The sequence below is a fragment of the Camelus bactrianus genome, chromosome 22 (assembly GCF_048773025.1).
Source record: "Camelus bactrianus isolate YW-2024 breed Bactrian camel chromosome 22, ASM4877302v1, whole genome shotgun sequence".
NCBI classification, from domain to species: domain Eukaryota; kingdom Metazoa; phylum Chordata; class Mammalia; order Artiodactyla; family Camelidae; genus Camelus; species Camelus bactrianus.
In genome coordinates this window covers 5,992,987-6,012,892 of record NC_133560.1, presented here as the reverse complement: position 1 = coordinate 6,012,892, position 19,906 = coordinate 5,992,987, and the positions used below count along the sequence as shown (strand labels likewise).

The window sequence follows — 19,906 nt, the reverse complement described above, 5'->3', positions numbered from 1 at the left end:
CAAGAGGTGATCTGTTTGATAGCTGCGTTTATTGTCGGTCTTTGGGAGTGCCTGTAGATCACCCTCAGTTCTGCTACTGAAAAGCAACATGGGGGCCCTGTTTCCAGTGGCAGAGGTCCAGCGAAGAAGGGCTCACCTAACAAATGACATTAGTTTCAGTTCACAGATCGTCATCAAAGTCCTCACCGGTTTTAAAGAGGTCACACAGTCGCATGAGAGAAGGCTCCTGCGCCCCTCTGCCCAAGGGCTCACCCCCTGCCCAAGGGCCTGTGCCCCATGACTGCTCTGGGGTCTTCCCACAGAGCCCCTTGGGCCCAGGCACGGGCGTGTGTGTGGCCTGAGGAGGGGGCTGTACCCCAGGGGTCGTGCTGAAGCCTCCTTCCCTTGGGGTCTGGGCCCCGGGGGGCCCCTGCTCAGCCTGTGCTGCCCGGGCTGGCTTGGGGCCCCTCTGCAGGAGTGTCAGGGGCTCCACGTCCACATGTGGCAGAAGAAATGGTTCCCACTTGGAAGATGTGGCCCTGACCTGCTGGGCAGGACGTGGTGGCTCCCCCCAAGGAACGACGAGCTCCCTGATGCCCCTGTCCTCATGGCTGCGTCCTCCTTCGACCTTCCCTGCCAGGCCAGTGCAGTCCTGTGGTGGAAATACGATGGCCCCATTCTCCACTCAGAACATGTGCCCAGAGGCCTGAGGGGCAGGGGAGGGGCCTGCACTAGTGGTTGTCACCACGTCTGGGCTCGACGCTTTCTGCTCTGCTCTGCTAGTCTGGGCTGGCAGGCTAGGGACATGCTTTTTGAGGTTTAGCAAAGCAGAGCAAATAAACGCCCTCTACCTCCAAACCTCTGCCAAATTCCATGATAGGCTTTCCAAAAAGGGGAGGTGTCCTCATGTGATCAGATCTCACGGGGACCACAGGGTCCAGTGAGGGAGCCCCTGAAGTGCGAGCAGGGGCGGCCCAGAGACCGCCTGGGAAGACCGCGTGCTCATCTCCAGGTGGGTGGGACGGTCTCTAGAAGCATGTTGAAGGTTTTGGGCTGTGAAGTGGCTGCACAGGGTCCCGTGGGATATGACAGTGGCGCTTGGGCCTGGCTTCCTTCTACCTCAGGAACCAAAGATGTGCTGAAAATTGGGTTTCACTGCCTACGAAAGAGTCTAAAAGCAAGGACGAGCGGGATCCTGCATCACCACCGCAGGCACACAGAAGAGGCTCTGTGGCCAGCAGTTAGTGGCAGGACTGCCAGCTCTGCCCCTGACCTGCTGTGACCTCACGGAACCTTCGCCAGCCTTAGTCCCTCACCTTCAAAACGGGACAGGCCTGAGGCGAGCATTAGACAGGATGCAGGTAGAAGGTTCAGCCCAGGGACTGCGCATCAGGAACTGTCACTCTCGCCCTTCCACACTTGGGAGATTCAGGGCCACGACCTTACCCGGGGTCACGCCGCTAGCTGGCAGCAACACCAAGGTCTGGCCTCAGCCGCCTGGCTCTGAACTGGAGCCCTGCGCTCGTGTCTGAAGCTGGCCAGGCTGGCCCTGGCCTGTGCAGGGGGTGGCGGGCTTCCTCTGCTGGGTGCTCGTGGCTCCCATGACTGTAAAGCAAGGCCAGCATTCTTCGGTCTTGAAGGTGTGGTGGGGTCTGGAGCAGGCCTGGGGCAAAGGGGGTGCCCCAGGTGCACAGGAGCCCACCTGGGTAAGTGAAGGTGAGGGAGGAAACAGGTACCCAGAAATCCGGGGCACTTCCCATGCTGAACAGTCTGACACAGACTCTCCATGCGGAGTGAAGAGAAGAGAAAAGCTCCGCTGGTCAACCCCAGCCGCCCTCAAGGCGCCAAGCTGCCCTCCTGCCCGGGGTCAGCGTCGCTGGCAGAAGTGCGGCGGGGGCAGCGCAAGCCAGAGAGGAGACGGCTCAAGACAGAAGACACGACACCTGGGTGGGAAGTCGGGCTCTGGGGGCACGTGAGTCTCCCATTCCAGTTGTCCACAAAACAATGAAAAACTCCTGCATGTTTCAGTGGCCACTGGGACTAAAGAGAAACACTGTCCTCAGTCACTGACCTTCAGGGGCTCCAAGGTGACGCCACGGTTTCTGAAGTCCTGCACATCAGGGCTGCACGGAGGCTGGACCGTGCTCTGGCTCCACTTCCTGGCAGAGGGAAAGTGCTGTCAAGAACCCAGTCCTACCGCTCAACAGTGGCCGTGACCCTGACTTGGTGGTCGGACCCCAGCCCAGGTAGGGACCTTGTCACCCCTTGTAGCTCCCCAGGTGCCCCGCTGCCAACAACAGGCTGCCTGGTGGCATCCAGGGCAGTCCACTTCTCTGCTCCACAGCTGGCGGTTGCTAGAAAGATCTTATTTTGAACTGGCATCTGCCCCAGAGGAGACACCCTAGATGTAGGCGAGACAGTCTCTTGAAAACTCACTGAAGCGCAGAGAAGACGAGAACAGACCCCGGAGGGTCAGGTCTTTCCTGCTCTTGGCTAAAAGCTGCCAGGCTTGTCGGCTCTCTGGCCACACTTCGTCAGCCTTGCCCTCAGGATCTTCCCTGACGTCACTGCAGTCTAGATGTCCAGAATTAAGCAAGCCTCATGAATGGCGCCCGTGCTGGCATCCGCCCAGCCCTCACCTTGCACGGGCAGCACCCGGTGCCTGGCCAGGCCAGACAGCCTGCAGTGACGGCGCTGCCGGCTCACAGCCCTTAGGTTTCTCCCACGATGCCGACCACAGGAAGCCGCTCACCAGTCCCCCCAAATGTGGGTGGGCGAGGCGGGCGGGGGAGGGGCTGGGTTAGTGACCACTTGGCACCTTTTCCTAGGCAGGCCTGTGCGGCGGGGAGGCTCTGGCTTCTCTGTCTCGGGTGAGGGCTGTCTGTTGGAACACGCTCCTCCTCCTGGCCCCGGCTCTTCGGAGTCCCTTTCCAGATACTTCAGCCAGCGGTTCTTTGAGGGCTGGGGTTTTTCCTACAGGATTGGGAAGTTAGTTTATCCTCAGAGTTGGAAAGCAGGCACCTTTACTCAAATTCCCCAGCCCAACTCGGAAGCCTGAGGGCCTCAGGACCCACGGCTACCCTGTGACCAGGAAAGGAATTTGGTTGGAAGGTAATGGGAGATGGGTGTCTTGGACGGAGCACCCTGGCATACCCCTTGGGGAAGCTGCAGGGCACAACTTATCAAGAAGTTTGCAAGTGTGCACACTCCCTGGCCCAGCAGTTCCAAATGAAGACAAAGGCACAAAGATGCTCATCAAAGTCTTACAAAGCAGTCATAGCAGCAAAAGTTTGGGAACAATCTAAATGCCCAATAAGAAGGGAATAAATATTGGCACATCCATTCCATTCTGTATGTACTTTTTAAAAATGAAAATCATTGAAAACTGCATAGGAACATAGAAGAATGACACAGGTAAAAATTCCAGGATGTGAACGAGTATGTCTTACAGTGGAGGTGATGAAAGGTTAAGCTTGTAATTAAAGAAACTGGGTAATCCAACCATACGAGAGCTGGTGTGTTCAACTGGTGCTCTAACTGTGAGTTTAAGAAGCTAAAGCTCTAACCTGTTCTTAGAAACAATGATCAGTACACATGTGTAAACTAAAACAGGTGCGGTGCGCCCTCTGCATGCACTCACGTGCGGCACGTGTGTGTGCTGTCGGACCGTGATGATTGTACCTAATAGAACTGAAAAGGGAAATCAAGCAAACAAACAAACAAATAAAATGGTGTGCTTATGAGCATTTCCCATTTATAATAAAGGTTCAAAGAGCAACTGGAGAGAGGATGCTGCCAGGGCAGCTCTGTGAGCAGAGGCGGGGCCCTGCCCTCAGGCAGGCAGGGAGCCTGTGGACAACTGTCCGCACTTCCCTGTTGCTGGCAGGACAGTGTTCCGCATACCCACGGAGTCCTGGATGTACTGAGGGCATCACCTACTCACTTGAACCCTTGCGCGTGCTGCCCATCCAATACCGTTTGGGCACCTAACTTACCAGGCCCCGGGGCAGAGCAACTGAACGCGAGCCCCCTGTGGGGCTCAGTGCGGAGAGAGGGAACGTGGAAATGCAGGCACTGTACAGCAGCATCCTTCCCTGACCAGGGGTGTGCCCAGTGCTGAGGGACAGAGGAGAAGCACGAGGAGGCGAAGTTCAAGCCAAGTTCAGAATTCTCCAAGCAGCCAGAAGAAAAAGCCCTTTCCACGAGTACTGTAATTACTTGTTCACGCGGCTGGCTGTCTCCACACTTACGGAAGGGGGAGGTTTATTTTTGAGTTCCCTGAAGCTTTTACCCCACGTGCTTGTCATTCGGTGACATCAACAAGTGTTTGCTGAACAAACGATGAATGAATGAATAAAATGAGTGAATACACGGGAGCCCCTCCGTGATGGAGTGGCTCCGGGAGCTGGTGGAGACGGCGCTGCTGGCTTACCTGCAGACCCGCGTGCACAGCCCACCCAGGACCTGTGCTTTCCTCCTCGTTGGCACTTACGGATTCCTCCAGAGACCTGAGGGAAAAATTGTACATGTGTCCTTTGCGAAATGACCAGGAAGAAGGACAAGGAAGATGGGGGCAGCAGAATGCAAGGACTTGACAATGGCCATCAGAGCCTCTTCAGGGGAACTTAGAACTTGTCTCCGGTGTTGGGATGTGATTTGGTAATTTTCTAGTTTAGAAGGCAGAGGGACCATCTGTTCTGATCAACAGGAAAAGCTGACACAGGGCAGAAGGAACAGACTTTTAACCCAGAGAGACCAGAGTCTGCATCCTGGCTTTGCCAGCGCCTGGCTGTCACTGACAGTGTGACCCTGGGCACATCACTGTATCCCAGTTTCCTTATCCACAAATGGGGATAATAGTGCTGGGGTGACTATGAAGATAAATGAGACAGTAAGTGTGCACATGCCCTGCTCAGGGCCTGGACCACAGACTAAAGTTAGCTAACTCCTGCAGCACAGAGAGGCCCTCCCATCAGCAATGGACATGTCCCCATCACACAGGGTCAGATGAGTGTCTTTCCAGTTGGGCTGTGTCTCCACACTACAAGAGAGAAGGCAGCTTCATGAGTCTGACGTCCCAGAGTGACTTCATCCAGCCTCCCAGGGACAGCAGGGCCCTACCACACAGAGCGGAGTGAGGAGCCAGTCTCCGCAGCCTCAAGTGGGGTTGGAGGGTCAGTGAAAACATTTATTCTGCAAGGAATCAAGGTTAGCCCCAAAGCCACGTCTACCCACGTCAGACAGGGCTGCTACATCACATGATCAATTGGAACTCTCTCTAGTGAACTAGGGTGAGAACCCCACCTCCACTTCGGTTTCTTCATCTATGAAAAGAAGTCAGTGATGCTCAGAGCGATCCGGGACATGAGATGAGCTCATGCATGGGAAACACCCACCCCGTCGCATGGCGGATACGCCCAACGTTCAGGTGAGCAGTGTCCCACCAGCAACTGGCCAGAGCCCCGCTCACCTTCCCCTGGTGCAGGCACTCAGCTCTGTCAGCCACGGGCCATCTCTCAGCAGCCGGAAGATACTGTCTGCCTTCTTGCTTTTAGCGTTACCCGGAGAAGCTGCTGTCTACAGTTCCTGTAGCTACCTTTCAGCCCTTCCCTTTGTCTTCCATGTTCCACAATTTCATTATGTTGTTGTGTCTAAGGGCAGACTTTTTTTTAACTTTTACAGTTAACTTATTGGGAGTGAGGTATAGCTCAGTGGTACAGCGCATGCTTAGCATGCACGAGGTCCTGATTCAGTCCCCAGTACCTCCATTAAAAAATAAAACAACAACAAAAAACCCCAAATAAAAAATGGGGAGGGTATAACTCAGTGGTAGAGGTCATGCCTAGCACGTATGAGGTCCTGGGTTCAGTCCCCAGTACCTCCATCAAAATAAATAAATAAACAAACATAACTACTCCCCCTCAAAAAACCAAAAAACTTACTGAGGTATAATTAACATACACTAACACATACCCATTTAAATGTAGTTAGATGAGGGTTCTTTTTAAGAATTTTTGCTACAATTGCATATTTTTATTTTTATTTTGAGGGAGGAGGTCATTAAGCTTTTATTTATTGATTTATTTTTAATGGAGGTACTGGGGGTTTAACTCAGGACCTTGTGCATGCTAGGCACACACTCTACCACTGAGCTGTGCCCACCCCTGTAGTTAGATGAGCTTTAATAAATTATATCTTTGAAACTATCATCTCAATTGAGATACTGAAAACTTTTTTTTGAGATATAATTAGCAAGATACAGAAAATGTTTCCGAGGTTTGCCCATCTTTTTGTTGCTGAGTACAAGGCCACTGTAGTGAGTTTTCTAATCCATGAATGTGTTAAATTTCTTCATTTAGATCTTTTTAAATTTTTCTCAGCAATGTTTTGTAGTTTTTACTGAAAAGATCTTGCACATTTTTGGGTTAGATTTATCCCTAAGTACTGTATTTTTTGATGGTATTATAAATGGTATTTGATTAAAAAAATCATTTTTCCTATTGTTTGCTGCACTTATATAGAAGTAAAATTTAGTTTTCTATGCCAACTATGTAAGTTTTAGAAGGTTTTGTGTAGATTCTTTAGGATTATTCTGTGTACACCATGTCTTTATCCAGTTTGGGATTTGCTGTTTCCTGAATCTACGAACGTAAGCCCTTTGATTCTGGGAAGTGCTCTGTTCATTTCTCTGCAGAAGCATCCTTTATTATCTCTTGCTGGAACTCCTCTCTGTGTCCTTCCTGTCTCTCAACTCATATTTTCCACCTTTTTATCCTTCTGTGCTGCACTGTGAACCATCTTCAGATTTATCTTTCATTTCACTAATTCTCTCTTCAGCTACACATAATCTGTTTAACGGTTCACTTCATTTTTTTAATTGATTTTTTTTGATGGCCCACTAAATTTTTAATTTCAATGACTACACTTTTCATTTCTACAAACTCTTTTTGATTCTTTCTTCAAAACTGTTTGGTTATCTCTGGCTCATATTATCAACCCCGCTCTTCTGATTCCATTAAACATGTTACACATACAAATCATGTATCCTGAAGTCTGTGTGGGTCAGATTTTCTGTCATTTCTGCTGTCTTTCGCTCATGGTGATGTGCTTCTTTAAGTAAGTATACTGATTTTTTTTTACCTCTGGGCACATGCCCCTTGGAACTTTATCTGTGAGAATTCTTTGACACCTGGGTTGAAGACGTACTGCTCCAAAACAGAGCTGCATTTACCTCTGCTTCCTGGGACAAAAAAAAAAAAAAAAAATCTCAGCTTGAGACTTTCCACACAGCATGTGTAAAAGGCTGAAAGGCCATGTGACAGCTTCCCTGTGCTGATAAACTCCTGGAGCCATATTTCCCCTCTTCAGCCAGTGCCAAGGTCAGCCCCGGCGGGCTCCCTGCGGTGAGGGGTGCATGGCTAGTTTACTTGTATGCCGCGGGTGTGGTCCGCTGGGGACTGGGCTTCATGTGGCGGTCTCCTATTGGCCTTCCCACACTGAGCGGGCTCCGGGCCCTGTCTTGTCTCCTGCCTCCTCCCAGCCGAAGTGGGAGCTGCGGGGCACCAGGTGTCAATGCCCAGCAGCCCGGCTGCTCCCCCTCCGGATTTGGGCTTTTGATGGCTACTTATTTTCTTGTCATTATATCAGTGCATTTAAAATATCGTGGCCTGCATTTTAAATTATTTTCAGTGGGAAGATTGTTCCATATCTAATCGCCATATTGTAAGACACAGACATGTCAGGGATGTCTCCATTGTATGCCGTTGCCGTCTGCTCCAGATGGAAACAGGGCAGGATAACGGAGCCCCTCTCGAACTGCTGTACCTGAGTGACGTCTCTGAAATCTGTCCCTGAAGCAGATTTAACTTTTGGACATGGCGTCTACAGTCTGCACCAGAGCCCTCGCTGTAAGCCTGAGAAACAAACAAACAAAAATATTAAGTTTAAAAAGTGCTGACAGAATGCTAAAGAAACAGATCCATCAGAAATTCACCTCGGGGCGGGTAAGCCCCACAGCACCACGAAAGGGGCCCTAATGACTGCCTGCCACGTCTGCAGTGGTTTATAAACTGACAGTTCCACAAACCGAGAGTTTCAGCCCGTCTGGCTGCCCACAGTTACCCTGACTCCTCACGCCAAAGCCAAACTCAACCCCTAAACACCCACACAAACTGGTTAATGGTCATATGAAATTCAGAAGAAAAATAATGCAAATTGCCAATAAACATATGAAGTGATACTTACCCCTCACCCACAAGCCAAAGACTACAAAATAAATGAGACACTGTCTTTTACTGAGAGGACACTCATTTACTTAGTATTATTTATTAAGCACTTGTTATGTGTCATCGCGGAGCTAGGTAAGGACAACACAGCACAGCAGTGGACACACATCACTGTCAGCGTGGAGCTCACACTGTAGTGACAGGGGACAGACAGTGTGTACCTAAGTCACCCACGTGGCCATCAGGTGGTGAGAAGGGCTGTGGAGGAAAGTTAGGCAATGAAGGGCGGGGCGGAGTGGGGCCAGAGTAGACAATTTCTATGGGGTGTTTGAGGGGTCAAGGAATGGACCACTGAGAAGGTGCCATCTCAACACAGAATAGGAACGCAGGAGGGAGCAAGTCACGCGGACACCTGGGGAGGAGCATTCAGCAGAAGCAATGACACGGGAAGGAGTGCGAAGCCCCCGAGCCTGGCGTTCTGGAGGAATAGTGAGGAGGCCAGGTGGCCGGAGCGGAGCGGTCTGGGGGCAGGTGGCAGGAGATGAGGTTTGGGAGTGTAGGCCCTGCTACAGGCAGGTCAGCCCTACAGGGGCTGTGAGACCTGCTCTGCTGTCCCCATCCCGAAATTCTTAATCATCTTACACGAACTTGTGTAAGTGAAGTCTGATGAGATAAGGAAGCATGTCTGAGTCGAGGACACCCAGGGTGCCCACTGTTCCTTGCCCGTTTTCACACAGTATGCCTGACGCCCCAGGAACAGGAATTCCAGTGAACTCACGCTTACTTCACTTCTTGGTACACAGACACTCTATCCGTGTTCTCAGCCTTCAGCTCACTGAGGAGTAAGGGAAGACTCAGAGGAAAAGGAACTGTCTTTCCCTCTTTCTGTGCCGTATTTTCATAAGTGATTGGCAGTTCCAGGGAGGTAACAGGAGTAAGAGAAGACAAGACAGATATCCTTGGCTGTTCAGGATTTTTAGAACAGCCTTGCCTTCTTTCTGCAACTGAAGCAAGTTCTGGTTCCAAGGGAAAGCCTGGCCTCTCGGGTTATGGGTGACCCCGGTACCTGGGCATAGACGGCACACACCGCCTAGACGTGGAAGAAGTGACAAACGGACAGATGCCACCAGTAAGTCAAGTCACTTGAGGGCTGAGAGCCGACCATCGTTTTTAGCAACACAGAGATCACTGCTGGCTTGGACAGGAGCAACGTTAGTGGACTGATGGGGAGTGAGATCCTGTTTGGGGCAAGTTCAAGTGCAGGTAGAAGAAGAGGAACGGGAGGGGGAAGGGCATGGTTCAAAAGGAATGACGACCTGCGTCTGGCGTAACTGGTAGGCAGAGTGCAGAGCAGACACTGCAATGCGTTCTCTCTTTACCTGGAAACAAACTACACTACATTTTCTAGTCTTCCTTTCAGTCAGGTGTGGCCACGAGACCAGGTTCCCTCCAGCGGAACGTGAGTCGCTTCCAGAGCCCTCCTGGGTATCGCCTCCATGCTCTTGCCCCTTCAGCGGCTAGAGACAGCAGCAAACAAATCTCAGGGAATAACACAACCATCAGACGGCAGGCGCCTGGGTCCCCGGATGCCCATACCAAGGACAGCTGCCCTTCTGATCTCAGTCCCTCCCAGGACTGTTACAATCGCAAGAGAAATGACTTCTTTTGTGTTAAGCACCACAGTTTGGTGACTATTTGTTACGGTGGCCTAGTCAATCGTAAGCCACCCACCACTGCACAAGCATGGAGGGGCTGAGAGGAAGGCAGAGCCTCAAGACTTCCCAACACAAGCTGACATCTAAAAGCAGCAGCAGCCACTGGCTCATGAGCCAGGCCCCCGTCTTCTGAGGCCCAATCTCAGGGTGGGCCTCGGCCGCTCTGCCGACAGGTGGCCTGACTGTCCCCACTCCCCCCACCCCACTTGACTGGACCAGAGCGGGAGACCTGAGTCAGCTAGACCAACCCGACTGCTTCTCCCAGGAGTTCATAACTGGGACTCAGCTCTTACAGTGGGTTTCAAATGAGATTCTGTGGTCCGTGAGTGGAGTGTGTTACTGTGAACTGGGGAGAGAGAGGAAGGGAAGGAGTGGAGGTAGGGAGCGGGGAGGAAGGCACAGGGAGAAACTGGGTGAGGGAAGGAGGCAGACAGGACAAGATGGCACTGGTGCTGTCGACTGCTCTTCAGTTTAGTTCTTCAAGGGGTCAAGGATGAAACTCCTCCCTTGGATTCTCCAAGATACCCCATGACCTTGTCAGTAACTTTAAAATTTTTGCTGAAACCATTCTGAAGTTGTTTTTTCTTTTTCCCTATTATTTGCAACTAAAAGATCTTTGGTCGAAAGAATTCCTTGATTTAACTTCTAGGAATTTGTCCTAAGGAAATAATTGGCCAAGTGAAGAAAGAGGTATTTGTAGTAAGTTTCACTGCAGAGTTGTTCACAGCAATGAAAACGAAAATCAACCTAAATGCCCATCAATGTGGGACTGGTCATTTATTCGTTCAACAAACATTTATTGAGCAAGCATTTACTATGTGACAGGCACTGTCCTAGGTGCCAAGGGTTTATCATACATAAAAAAGGGTATATAAATGTCCATTAACAGATGAATGGATAAAGATTTTATTTATATATATATATTAATATATATGATAGTGATATATATATATATATATAATGGAATATTACTCAGCCATAAGAATAATGAAATATTGCCATTTGCAGCAACATGGATGGACCTAGAGATTATCATGTTGAGTGAAGTAAGTCAGATAGACAAAGACAAATATCATATAATATCACTTATATGTGGAATCTAAAAAAATAATACAAATGAACTTACTTACAAAACAGAAACAGACTTAGACACAGAAAACAAACTTACAGTTACCAAAGGGGAAATGGGGGGAGGGATAAATTAGGAGTTTGGGATTTACAGATATACACTATTACATATAAAACAGATAAACAAGGACCTGCTGTGTAGCACAGAGAACTATATTCACTATCTTGTAATAACCTATGATGAAAAAGAATTGGAAAAAAAAATATGTATAACTGAATCACTTTGCTGTACACCTGAAACTAACATATTATTGTAAATCAACACTTTGATTTAAAAAAAAAAAGGAGCAACCTAAATGTCCACTGTCAGATGACTGGATAGAGAAGTTGTGGTATATTTATACAATGGAATACTACTCAGCTATAAAAAATAATAAAATAACGCCATTTGCAGCAACATGGATGGACCTGGAGATCATCATTCCAGGTGAAGTAAGACAGAAAGAGAAAGAATACCATATGTCACTTATATGTGGAATCTTAAAAAAAGAAAAAGAAAAAGAGGACACTACTGAACTCATCTATTAAACAGAAACAGACTCGCAGACATAGTAAACAGTCTTATAGTTACCGGGGGAAAGGGGGTGGGAAAGGATAAATTTGGGTGTTTGAGATCTGCAAATGTTAACCACTACATATAAAAATAGATAAAAAACAAATTTCTTCCGTGTAGCACAAGGAACTATATTCAATATCTTATAATAACCTTTAATGAAAAAGAATATGAAAACTAATATATGTATATATGTGCATGCCTGGGACATTGTGCTGTGCACCAGAAACTGACATGTTGTAAATGACTGCACCTCAATAAAGAAAAAAAAAGGGCGCATGAATAACACTGGCAAAGGCTCCACTCTTGTGAAACTTGCAGTCTGCGAAGACGGACAGCACTCACCTTCGAATATATTTCTGATCAGGATGATGGGATTAGCTAAGGGAGGTCCCAACAAGAAGCACAAAGGCCCCAAAAAGGGGGTGGATATGGCCTGTTTCAAGGTCAGAAGGGAAAGCCCCTATGGCTAATGGAGGAAGATGATGAGAGGAGGTTGGAGCAGTGGCACCAAGGGCTGGAGCAGGTGAACAAGGGGCTCAATGAGGAGTCTGTGGCTTTAAAGAGACCAGGTGGGTCAACAGGTATGGACTTGAAAAGAACTGTGATGCTAAGTGAAAAAAGTGGACCAACAAGAGCACTTATAACCTCCTCCCTTCAGTCCACATGCCCCATCAAGTCTCCCTGCCCACCCTCCTTCTCACACCTGCTTCTATGAACAGCTAGCTGCCTGCCCATCCCCAGTTAGCTCTGAGTCCCCAGTTATCCTTACAGACCCCTGTGCTTCCTCTCACTGTGCTCACTCCAGTTCTAAATGGCGTGTCCATGTGTGTTTTAGTTTCTCTTCCTTACATGACAGCAGAGCTGTGAAGGCAATAAACAGAGGAAGGACCCTTTCCAGGCACTGCTCCATCCATTTCACTTCCTCAAGGAACAGGAACTCAGGCAGCAGGAGGGCTGTATCTAACGAACTTGAGACCACGTAGTTGGGCTCCGTGAGAAACATACTTCTGCAGGGCTGGGTCCCACCTGCCCCCTGGTGGAAGCAGTAGGTGCCCTGCTTCTCGTGACTCACCCGCAAAAATGACTGCTTCTCCCCACAAGCTTTGCATGTCCATTTGAGACTTTTTTTCACCTACAATGAAATTTCAGAAATATCACTAAGATAATTATTTAAAACCGGTGGAACTGGATCAAAAAATAGTAATTTTAAAACATCAACGGAAAAGAATGAAGAGTCCAGAAACAAATCACCACACATGTATGAAAATTTAGTATATTATAAAGGAAGAAAGAAGAGACTTTAATAAGTGATTCTTGGAAATTGGCTATCCATACGAAAACAAAATCTAATTAGATCGCTACTACCTGTGGTTATCAAAAAAAACCGCATAACATTTTGATTATTTTGGGGGGGGTGTAACTTTTTATTTATTTTTATTGGAGGTACTGGGGATTGAACCCAGGACCTCATGAAAGCTAAGCACACGCTCTACCACTGAGCTATACCCTCCCCCCTACATTTTGATTCTTAATAAATCTGACTAGATAAGTTCCCTCTTAACATAATAAAATGCCTGACGTCGACCTCTAAAGCTGCAGAATCACCACCACCATTCCCATGAAAGTCAAGAACAAGCCAAGGATCTGCACTATTATTTACCATTTTTTCTGGATGTACTAGCTGATGGCACTGGAAAAGAGAAAGCAATAACAGGTACAAAAAGGAGAAAAAAACCCTATCATTATGTATAGATATGATTTATTTCTTTAAAACCCAAGATAATCAAATGAAAAACTACTAAAACCAGTACGACAGTCTAACATAGGGGCTGGGTGGAAAATGAATACATCTTCAAAAATTAATAGAGTTTATGCAAGCAAACATCTAGTTAGAAGAGACAGTGAAAGAAAAAAGTCCATTTATAATGGCAACAAAGTAAATGTTATCAAGGGGCACCAAAGTTGTTTTAAGAGATAGAATGAAATAGCATGCTTAACATCACATCACAAAGACATCTAGGTTGATTAATAAAAACTAATATGATTAGTATAGTCCTAATACAAAAATCATCAGGGCTTTTGGGGAAGCACCCAAAAGGATTCTAAGAAGGAAAAGCACATCTGTTACACGTTTAAGTGGGTACATCCTAAGATTCAGCAATTCTGCTTCTCAGCATCTACCTTCAAACACCATAAAAATACTGTGTACCTTCTACAGGTATTTAAGAAATGCATTCAAAAAATAATAAAAGGTCTGGAAGGACACACAGTAACTGGCTGGCTCTGGGTGGGGGCGGGCAGAACATGGTATAACAGGATCTTTGCAATTGGACAGGCCTGGCTCTGCCATTTATTAGATGGAGAGACTACTTGATTTCTCTGGATTTCAGTATTCTCTCTGTAAAACGATATAGACTTCAGAGGTTGCTGAAATTGAATGAGATGTGTGAAACTGCCTGGTACACAATCGACTTGGAATTAAACTGCTAATCCTTCTTTTTCACTTGGTTTCAAAGCACTTTTCAGAATTAAAAATGACCATGAGAATATGCACTACATCATATACATGCAATAATTTAACAGTGGGAGTGATGCCCATTTAGTCTCAACTCCTAGAACCCCAAAATGAAATAAGCAAAAAGTTCCTGAGCCCCTAAAATAGCCCTTACGAAGCCACAGCAAACCTGCCGGTGCACACTCAGCTTCTATCTGACTTTTTAGCAAACGTTTTAAAGAAGTTAGACGTTATTCTTCAGGGCACAGCAGACTAGCAGACAGCCAGGAGGAGGAGGGGACACCCACGATCCAGGAAAGAAGAGGTTAAGTGACACCTCCCATCTTACATTCTGACAGTCAGGGAAGCAATACGTTTTAGAAACTTCGGTCATCCTGTTTAATACAGTCCAGGCGCGAGATTATTTACACTTTGGGAAGCAGGCGTCGAGTCCCTCCCCACGCGGGTAAAGACGCGGGCAGAGTCAGAGTGCCAGCAGGGGCGCCCAGTCAGAGTGCCAGCAGGGGCGCCCAGTCGTGCCTCAGTTTTAAAAACTATCATTTCTCTTCTGTTTAAAACAAGAAAGAGCCACTTTGGGGGCCAGGCTCTGCAAGGAGGCTTTCCCTCCACCTTCACCCCGTGCGCTCGCCTGCCTGCTAGATACTCATGAGCTGCCCCTACAGAAACGAATCTAACAACCAAGAAAAACCCGAAAAAAGCCCAGAACAACGTCACGAAGACGCGACATCGATAAACCCGCGTTCTCAGGACAGAGCGTCACTTGTACGGGCCCCGCGACCGCACGGGACGGCGCCCACTCCGGGCAGGGCGCGGGGAGGAGGTCAGGCCCCCCGCGGCCCCACCGGTCCTGCCCGCGGTCCCCGCGTTCGGAGGACGAGGGGGAGGCCGGCGCCCTCCCCACCTGGTGAGCCTGGAAGAGGCGGCAGCTGCAACACCGAAGGACCCGCGCCTGCTGAGGAGGCGCCATTACGGCCACCAGCGCGCGGCGCGTGCGCTCCGCTGCCCTGTCAGCCTCGGTCCCACCCACTTCCTGAGCGCGGCTCCTCCAGCCCGGCGCAGCTTCTTTTGCGCGTGCGCAACACGCGCCGGCCATTGAAGCTCCGCCCCGACCCTCTGAAGCTCCGCCCCCCGCTCTCCGGAGGCCCCTCTATCCCGTGGCGCTTCTTGGTGGTGGGTTGGGACCAAGGGCGACCTCAGGACTCAGGCCGTCTGTACGCTGCCCAGTCCGGCATTGTTTGGAGTTTCCGCAGTCAGGTCACAGGTTCTCTGAGCCCGAGCCATTTCCACTTGGGCTAGTTGGGCAGATTGAATTTGCAAGGGCGGGGCCTCAAGTCCCCTTTCCGGTCTGGCGGTTGTTGGTTCCCTACCTTCTGCTCCTTCAGGTTGGAGAGAGGGAGCTGGAGGGCACTTCCCTTCTCCAGCTGGCACTCCCTGATTCCCAGTCTGCTGGCCAGTAAGTCGGAGACGAGGTATTGGGGCAAGGAGGAACGACTTTATCCAGAAAGCTGGCCAACCGAAAAGATGGCACACCGTGAAGTCCTGGAGAACCATCTTCCCCCCAAGTCAAAATTCAGGCTCCTTTTATACTAAAAAGGGGAGGGGAGGGAGTCTGGTTGGTTGTTGCCCACCTAGGTCAGGTCCTGATGTTGCTGCAAACCTCCAACAAGACAAATGTTATTTTCTATTTTGCAACTTTTTATCTTTATATGAATGGGAAAGTGTTATACTGGTAAAGGTCAGAGCCTTGAAAATAGGCTCTCCTGTATATTTCAGGATATGGGCAACATTCTTTTACAAAAGGTGCAGAATCAGCATGACTCAGCCTGGGAAACAGAGCACAGTGTTCAAGTCAAAGGAGCAAATCTAGTATGAAGTCAGATTTGTTCTTTTCTATTACACCTGGGCCCATGGTTAGAATTTGCAGGACCCCTGGGCAGAGGTAGTCAGTCAACCTTTGAACTGGGCCAGAGAATCCTAGGAGAGTAGGCAGTTCACCAGCTCTACGCTTCTCAGAGAGAGAAACAGAGATGGCCAGCAGTTGAAAACGAAATCAGTCCTTCCTGCAGTCCTGAGGAAGCCCCATTCTGAAAGGTGGAGGCCAAGTCCTGCTCTGGGCAGGGAGGAATTTTGCACCCAGCATGCCCGTCAAGGCATTCACATGTGCCTGACAACATAAATCATCTTGTATAAAAGAAAACCAGAAATGCCCAATCCTGACAAGTAAGAACCCATCTTAAAGGATGCTAGAACAGTAAAAGGGAAAAACAACCTGGAAATGACCTCTATCCTAAGAAACATCTGAATCACCCAGATTAATTTATACACTGATGTTAACTGATGTGTAACAAGAACAAATGGAAATAAATATTCTAAAGAATGCACGACTATGCAAGTCCATTACAAAGAGTTTTAGTTTGAAGTTAAAAAGTTGGCATGTGTATTGTTGGGAAGCAAGGAGGTTACAAAGTGTACATATTTTCAATTAGGTAAAAGCAGGCATTATTTCCAGGTGTCGGGGAGAAGGATTAGATTTTAAATTTTGGAAAATCCAAACTTTCTATAATAGCATATATTAGAAAAAATTAGTTAAAAAAATGATGCTTGATATTGAATATACAGTGTCCAGACCACCTCTGCAGCAACCAGGCTCCCTCCCCCCACCGCCCCCTCAAATCACAACCTCTACAGCAGTCAAGGCTTGGTTAAGGACTGCCAGTTGCCCTCCTCTTTGCACCCCCCACTTTCATCTCAGGACCAACCAGAGAAAGCCAGTTACGCTCATCAAACCAACCATGTAAGACATCCTGCTTCTAGTTAGCCAGACTGTGTCCCCACCAGCAGCCTCTATTCAAAGCACACCTGAAGCCTTCCCTCTGCCAGCCTTTGAGTCTCTGCCAAATGTAAGTAATGGTGGCTGACTCCTTTTCTAAAGCAAGCGCTGGATAAATGGTCCCTGTTCTCATTTGGGTGGTCTGTGTTTATTTCCACATGTCTGAGTCATCGTGGCTGAGAGCAGAAGGCAACTTGCAAAGAATGTTAGGTGGTTAATGAAAAGAACAGAATAAAAATTTCATATAGTATGAGTTCAACTTTGAAAAAGATAGAGAAGAAACAAAAACACCAAAAAACTGAGTCTTAAATACTAGGGAAAATTGTTTTTCTACTTTCCTGTGTTTTTTTCCTTTTTGCAATAAACATGTAATCCTTAAAAAATTCATATACATGTATTTTTTTCCTTCTTGGAAATTATAAGAATGCCTTGATGAATGATTTGGTACAACATATCAGTTGGTAAGCAGTTTTAAAATACACAGTTATGTTTACTTACAGAATAAAAAATGTATTTAAAACTTTGTATTATCCATATATTTAGTGTTACTGTTCTGATTGTTAAACAGTTTGAATATCATGCCAGGTTAAATGATTAACAGATGTAAGTACTATTGTACATTCTTTTATCATATAAAAAGGCTAGCATCCGCTTTTATATTCTTCTGCTTAATTGGTATATCTCAAATTTATTCTTCTACATAGTACATAAAACATTTATCCAAATTCCAACTTATATAAATCTTTCTAATTGATTACAACCAATTTAAGACTTTAAACTGCCAACTGTGTGGGATTCTTATGTACATCTTTACTTAATTACAGCCAACAGTCTCTCTGGCAATGAATCTGCTGAAATTAATTTATGACAGAACATGTTAGTCTGTGTAAATACTATAAAGGAAATTACATTACTTGTTGTTAAGAAAGAAAAACATTGTTCAGTTTCCTTGATGTTGTTTTGCTGCATTTATTGAGATGTGACCCAGCAGTTGTGAACAAGGTAAAATCATGGAGATTGTTACTTTAAAAACCATCCATAAAATCTAAAGAGACAGAAAATAGATTAGTGGCTGCCTGGAGCTGGGGGAGGGAACAGGGGTCGGCAGCACTGGGCAAGAGGTGTCTTTCTGGGGTGATGGGAATATTCTGAAGTTGAATTGTGATGGTTGCACAACTCTGTAAGTTTACTAAAAGTCACTGAATTATAACTTAAAACAAGGGAATTTTATGGTATGTAAGTTTTGCCTCAATTAAAGCTATTAAATTAAAAAAAAAAACAGCCACAGAGATGTATCTTTTAGTAGAAATAAGAGCAACCCCATGTCAGTGCAAATGCTGACACTGACGACTGGCTCCTGCTGCAAAGCTTGGGGTTCCACATGGCTCAGCCTGCTGCACATGTCCCCACAGTCTGCCTCCTGAACCCAAAGGTGTGCTGCAGCCCAGGCCCGAGCACACACCTCCTGCACCTGGGACCCAGGCTGCGCAGCTCGGGGCTTCCTCTGCCGGTGCAGGTCCGTAGGCCCCGCCCAGCCTGCATGCACGCTTCCATGTCTCCATCCTCCCTGGGGGGTCTTGAATCTCCACCTCCTGTGGGGGACTGAGTGGAGCCTCTGGAACATGGCCTGGGCCCCATACCTGCCTGGGGAGAAGCCAGGAGGCTGAAGCCGTGGTTGAGGGCCATATTAATTCTCTGTACACAGTGTGGTTTTGAGTTCTTTCAGGGATTTATTAAGGCATTGAGCACAGTGTGATTTTTAGCCAACTGAAATGAACACAAGGAAATATATCAGGACCTGAGGGATATGCTTTTAAGGTTAATGGTGAGGGTGACAAGCTGAAACAGAGTTTAGTGTAATGCTGGCACAGGTGGCACCCACCCCGGTGTCCCTCAGCCAGCTCAGGCGCAGGGGCTCCTGGAGAGCACCTCAAAGTTCTCACCACTTTGGTGCCCAACAGGCACATGACGTCCCTACCTGGTGCCAAGTGGCAGGACAGCCCCCAGAGCACGTGGCTGTAGGAGAGGAAGTGGAGGACGGGGTGTGGCAGGTCAGAGATCCCCTGGCACTATGCAGGGGCAGGCAGCCCCAAGGCAGGACAAGCGGGTGGGGAGCCCCTGCCTGGGCCCAAATGCAGCTGTTCAGCCTTCTTTCCATTTACAACTCACTGCTTCTGGGGAGAACGGGAGGAGTGTGTCCTTACGGAGAAAACAGAAAGGGAGTCAGGAGAGACAGGCCATCCCCCTGGCCTCGGAGCCCTCAGCCCAAACCCGCGGCCAGCTCGTGGTCACTGGAGGTGCTGAACTGCCTCTCCACCTTCCTTTGGTCCTTGGTCTTGAGTCCAATGTCTACACTCTTCTCAAAAAAGTTCACCAGCACGGACTCTGTCAGGATGGAGGCCAGGATCTGCTCGAAGGAGATGCACCAGTCCGTGTCAACAGCACCCCCACAATGGGTGGTGGCCACAGGGCCGCACGCCTCCCCGCCCACCAGCACTGTGTCGTCGGCCAGGTCCTCGCACTGCAGGGAGCCTGTGCTGACCACCGAGTAGGAGGACACAGACATGTCGTCTTTGGTCTCATCGTCAGACAGGGGCTGCGAGGGGGAGCCCTGCCCCTCGCCGCCGCCCCCTTCGCCCACCACTTGGCTCTCCTGCGGTGCTTTCCCGAGGTGGGTGTCTCCACCTGCTTTGGCCTGGGGGTCCCCTGCAGCTGGCAGCTGAAGCTCCCGGGCTGTGTCCTGAGGGGGGTCTGGGGCTGGCGGCTGGTCCTCCTCAGGGGCATCGTCCTTGGGCTTTCTGCCTGGCCGTGCAGTAAACCTCTTCCCCACCTCCCCGATGCGGAGCAGCAGGCTGGCCACTGTGGCGATGGCATGGTACAAGTCCTGCTCCATGGGGTCTTCACTGAACATGTTGTAAAGCGTCTTGCACAGCTCAATGAACTGCTCCTTTTAAGGGG

At 48.5% G+C, this 19,906-nt stretch overlaps 2 protein-coding genes across 9 annotated transcripts in view; both read right to left on the bottom strand.

Annotated features, from left to right (window-relative positions):
- Nucleotides 1-10: 10 nt before the first annotated feature.
- MRNIP (MRN complex interacting protein) lies at nt 11-15,145 on the bottom strand. 6 transcript variants are annotated; one of them, XR_012501518.1, is made up of 10 exons: nt 15,020-15,145; nt 12,676-12,735; nt 9,584-9,721; nt 7,804-7,892; nt 4,412-4,487; nt 2,798-2,952; nt 2,051-2,138; nt 1,426-1,584; nt 524-631; nt 11-136 (listed from the first exon to the last, which is right to left on the bottom strand). XR_012501518.1 is itself a non-coding variant. In XM_074350123.1 (9 exons), the coding sequence occupies exons 1-9, from the start codon at nt 15,083-15,085 to the stop codon at nt 74-76; spliced, it is 843 nt and encodes a 280-aa protein (XP_074206224.1). In that variant the 5' UTR covers nt 15,086-15,145; the 3' UTR covers nt 11-73. The 6 variants fall into 6 exon arrangements, 4 of the variants coding, with proteins under 4 accessions (XP_074206224.1, XP_010944451.1, XP_010944453.1 ...); XR_012501517.1 differs by having other exon boundaries at nt 524-1,584; XM_074350123.1 differs by lacking the exon at nt 1,426-1,584.
- The window catches only part of TBC1D9B (TBC1 domain family member 9B), a 43,441-nt gene continuing 38,551 nt past the window's right edge, over nt 15,017-19,906 (bottom strand). For 2 of the 3 annotated variants that reach the window (XM_074350118.1, XM_074350119.1), the window contains one exon: nt 17,902-19,895. In XM_074350118.1, the coding sequence (XP_074206219.1) occupies nt 19,209-19,895 (687 nt within the window). In that variant the 3' untranslated portion in view covers nt 17,902-19,208. Of the gene's footprint in view, nt 19,896-19,906 lie in introns of all 3 variants that reach the window. The other variant, XM_074350117.1, reaches the window with a different exon arrangement.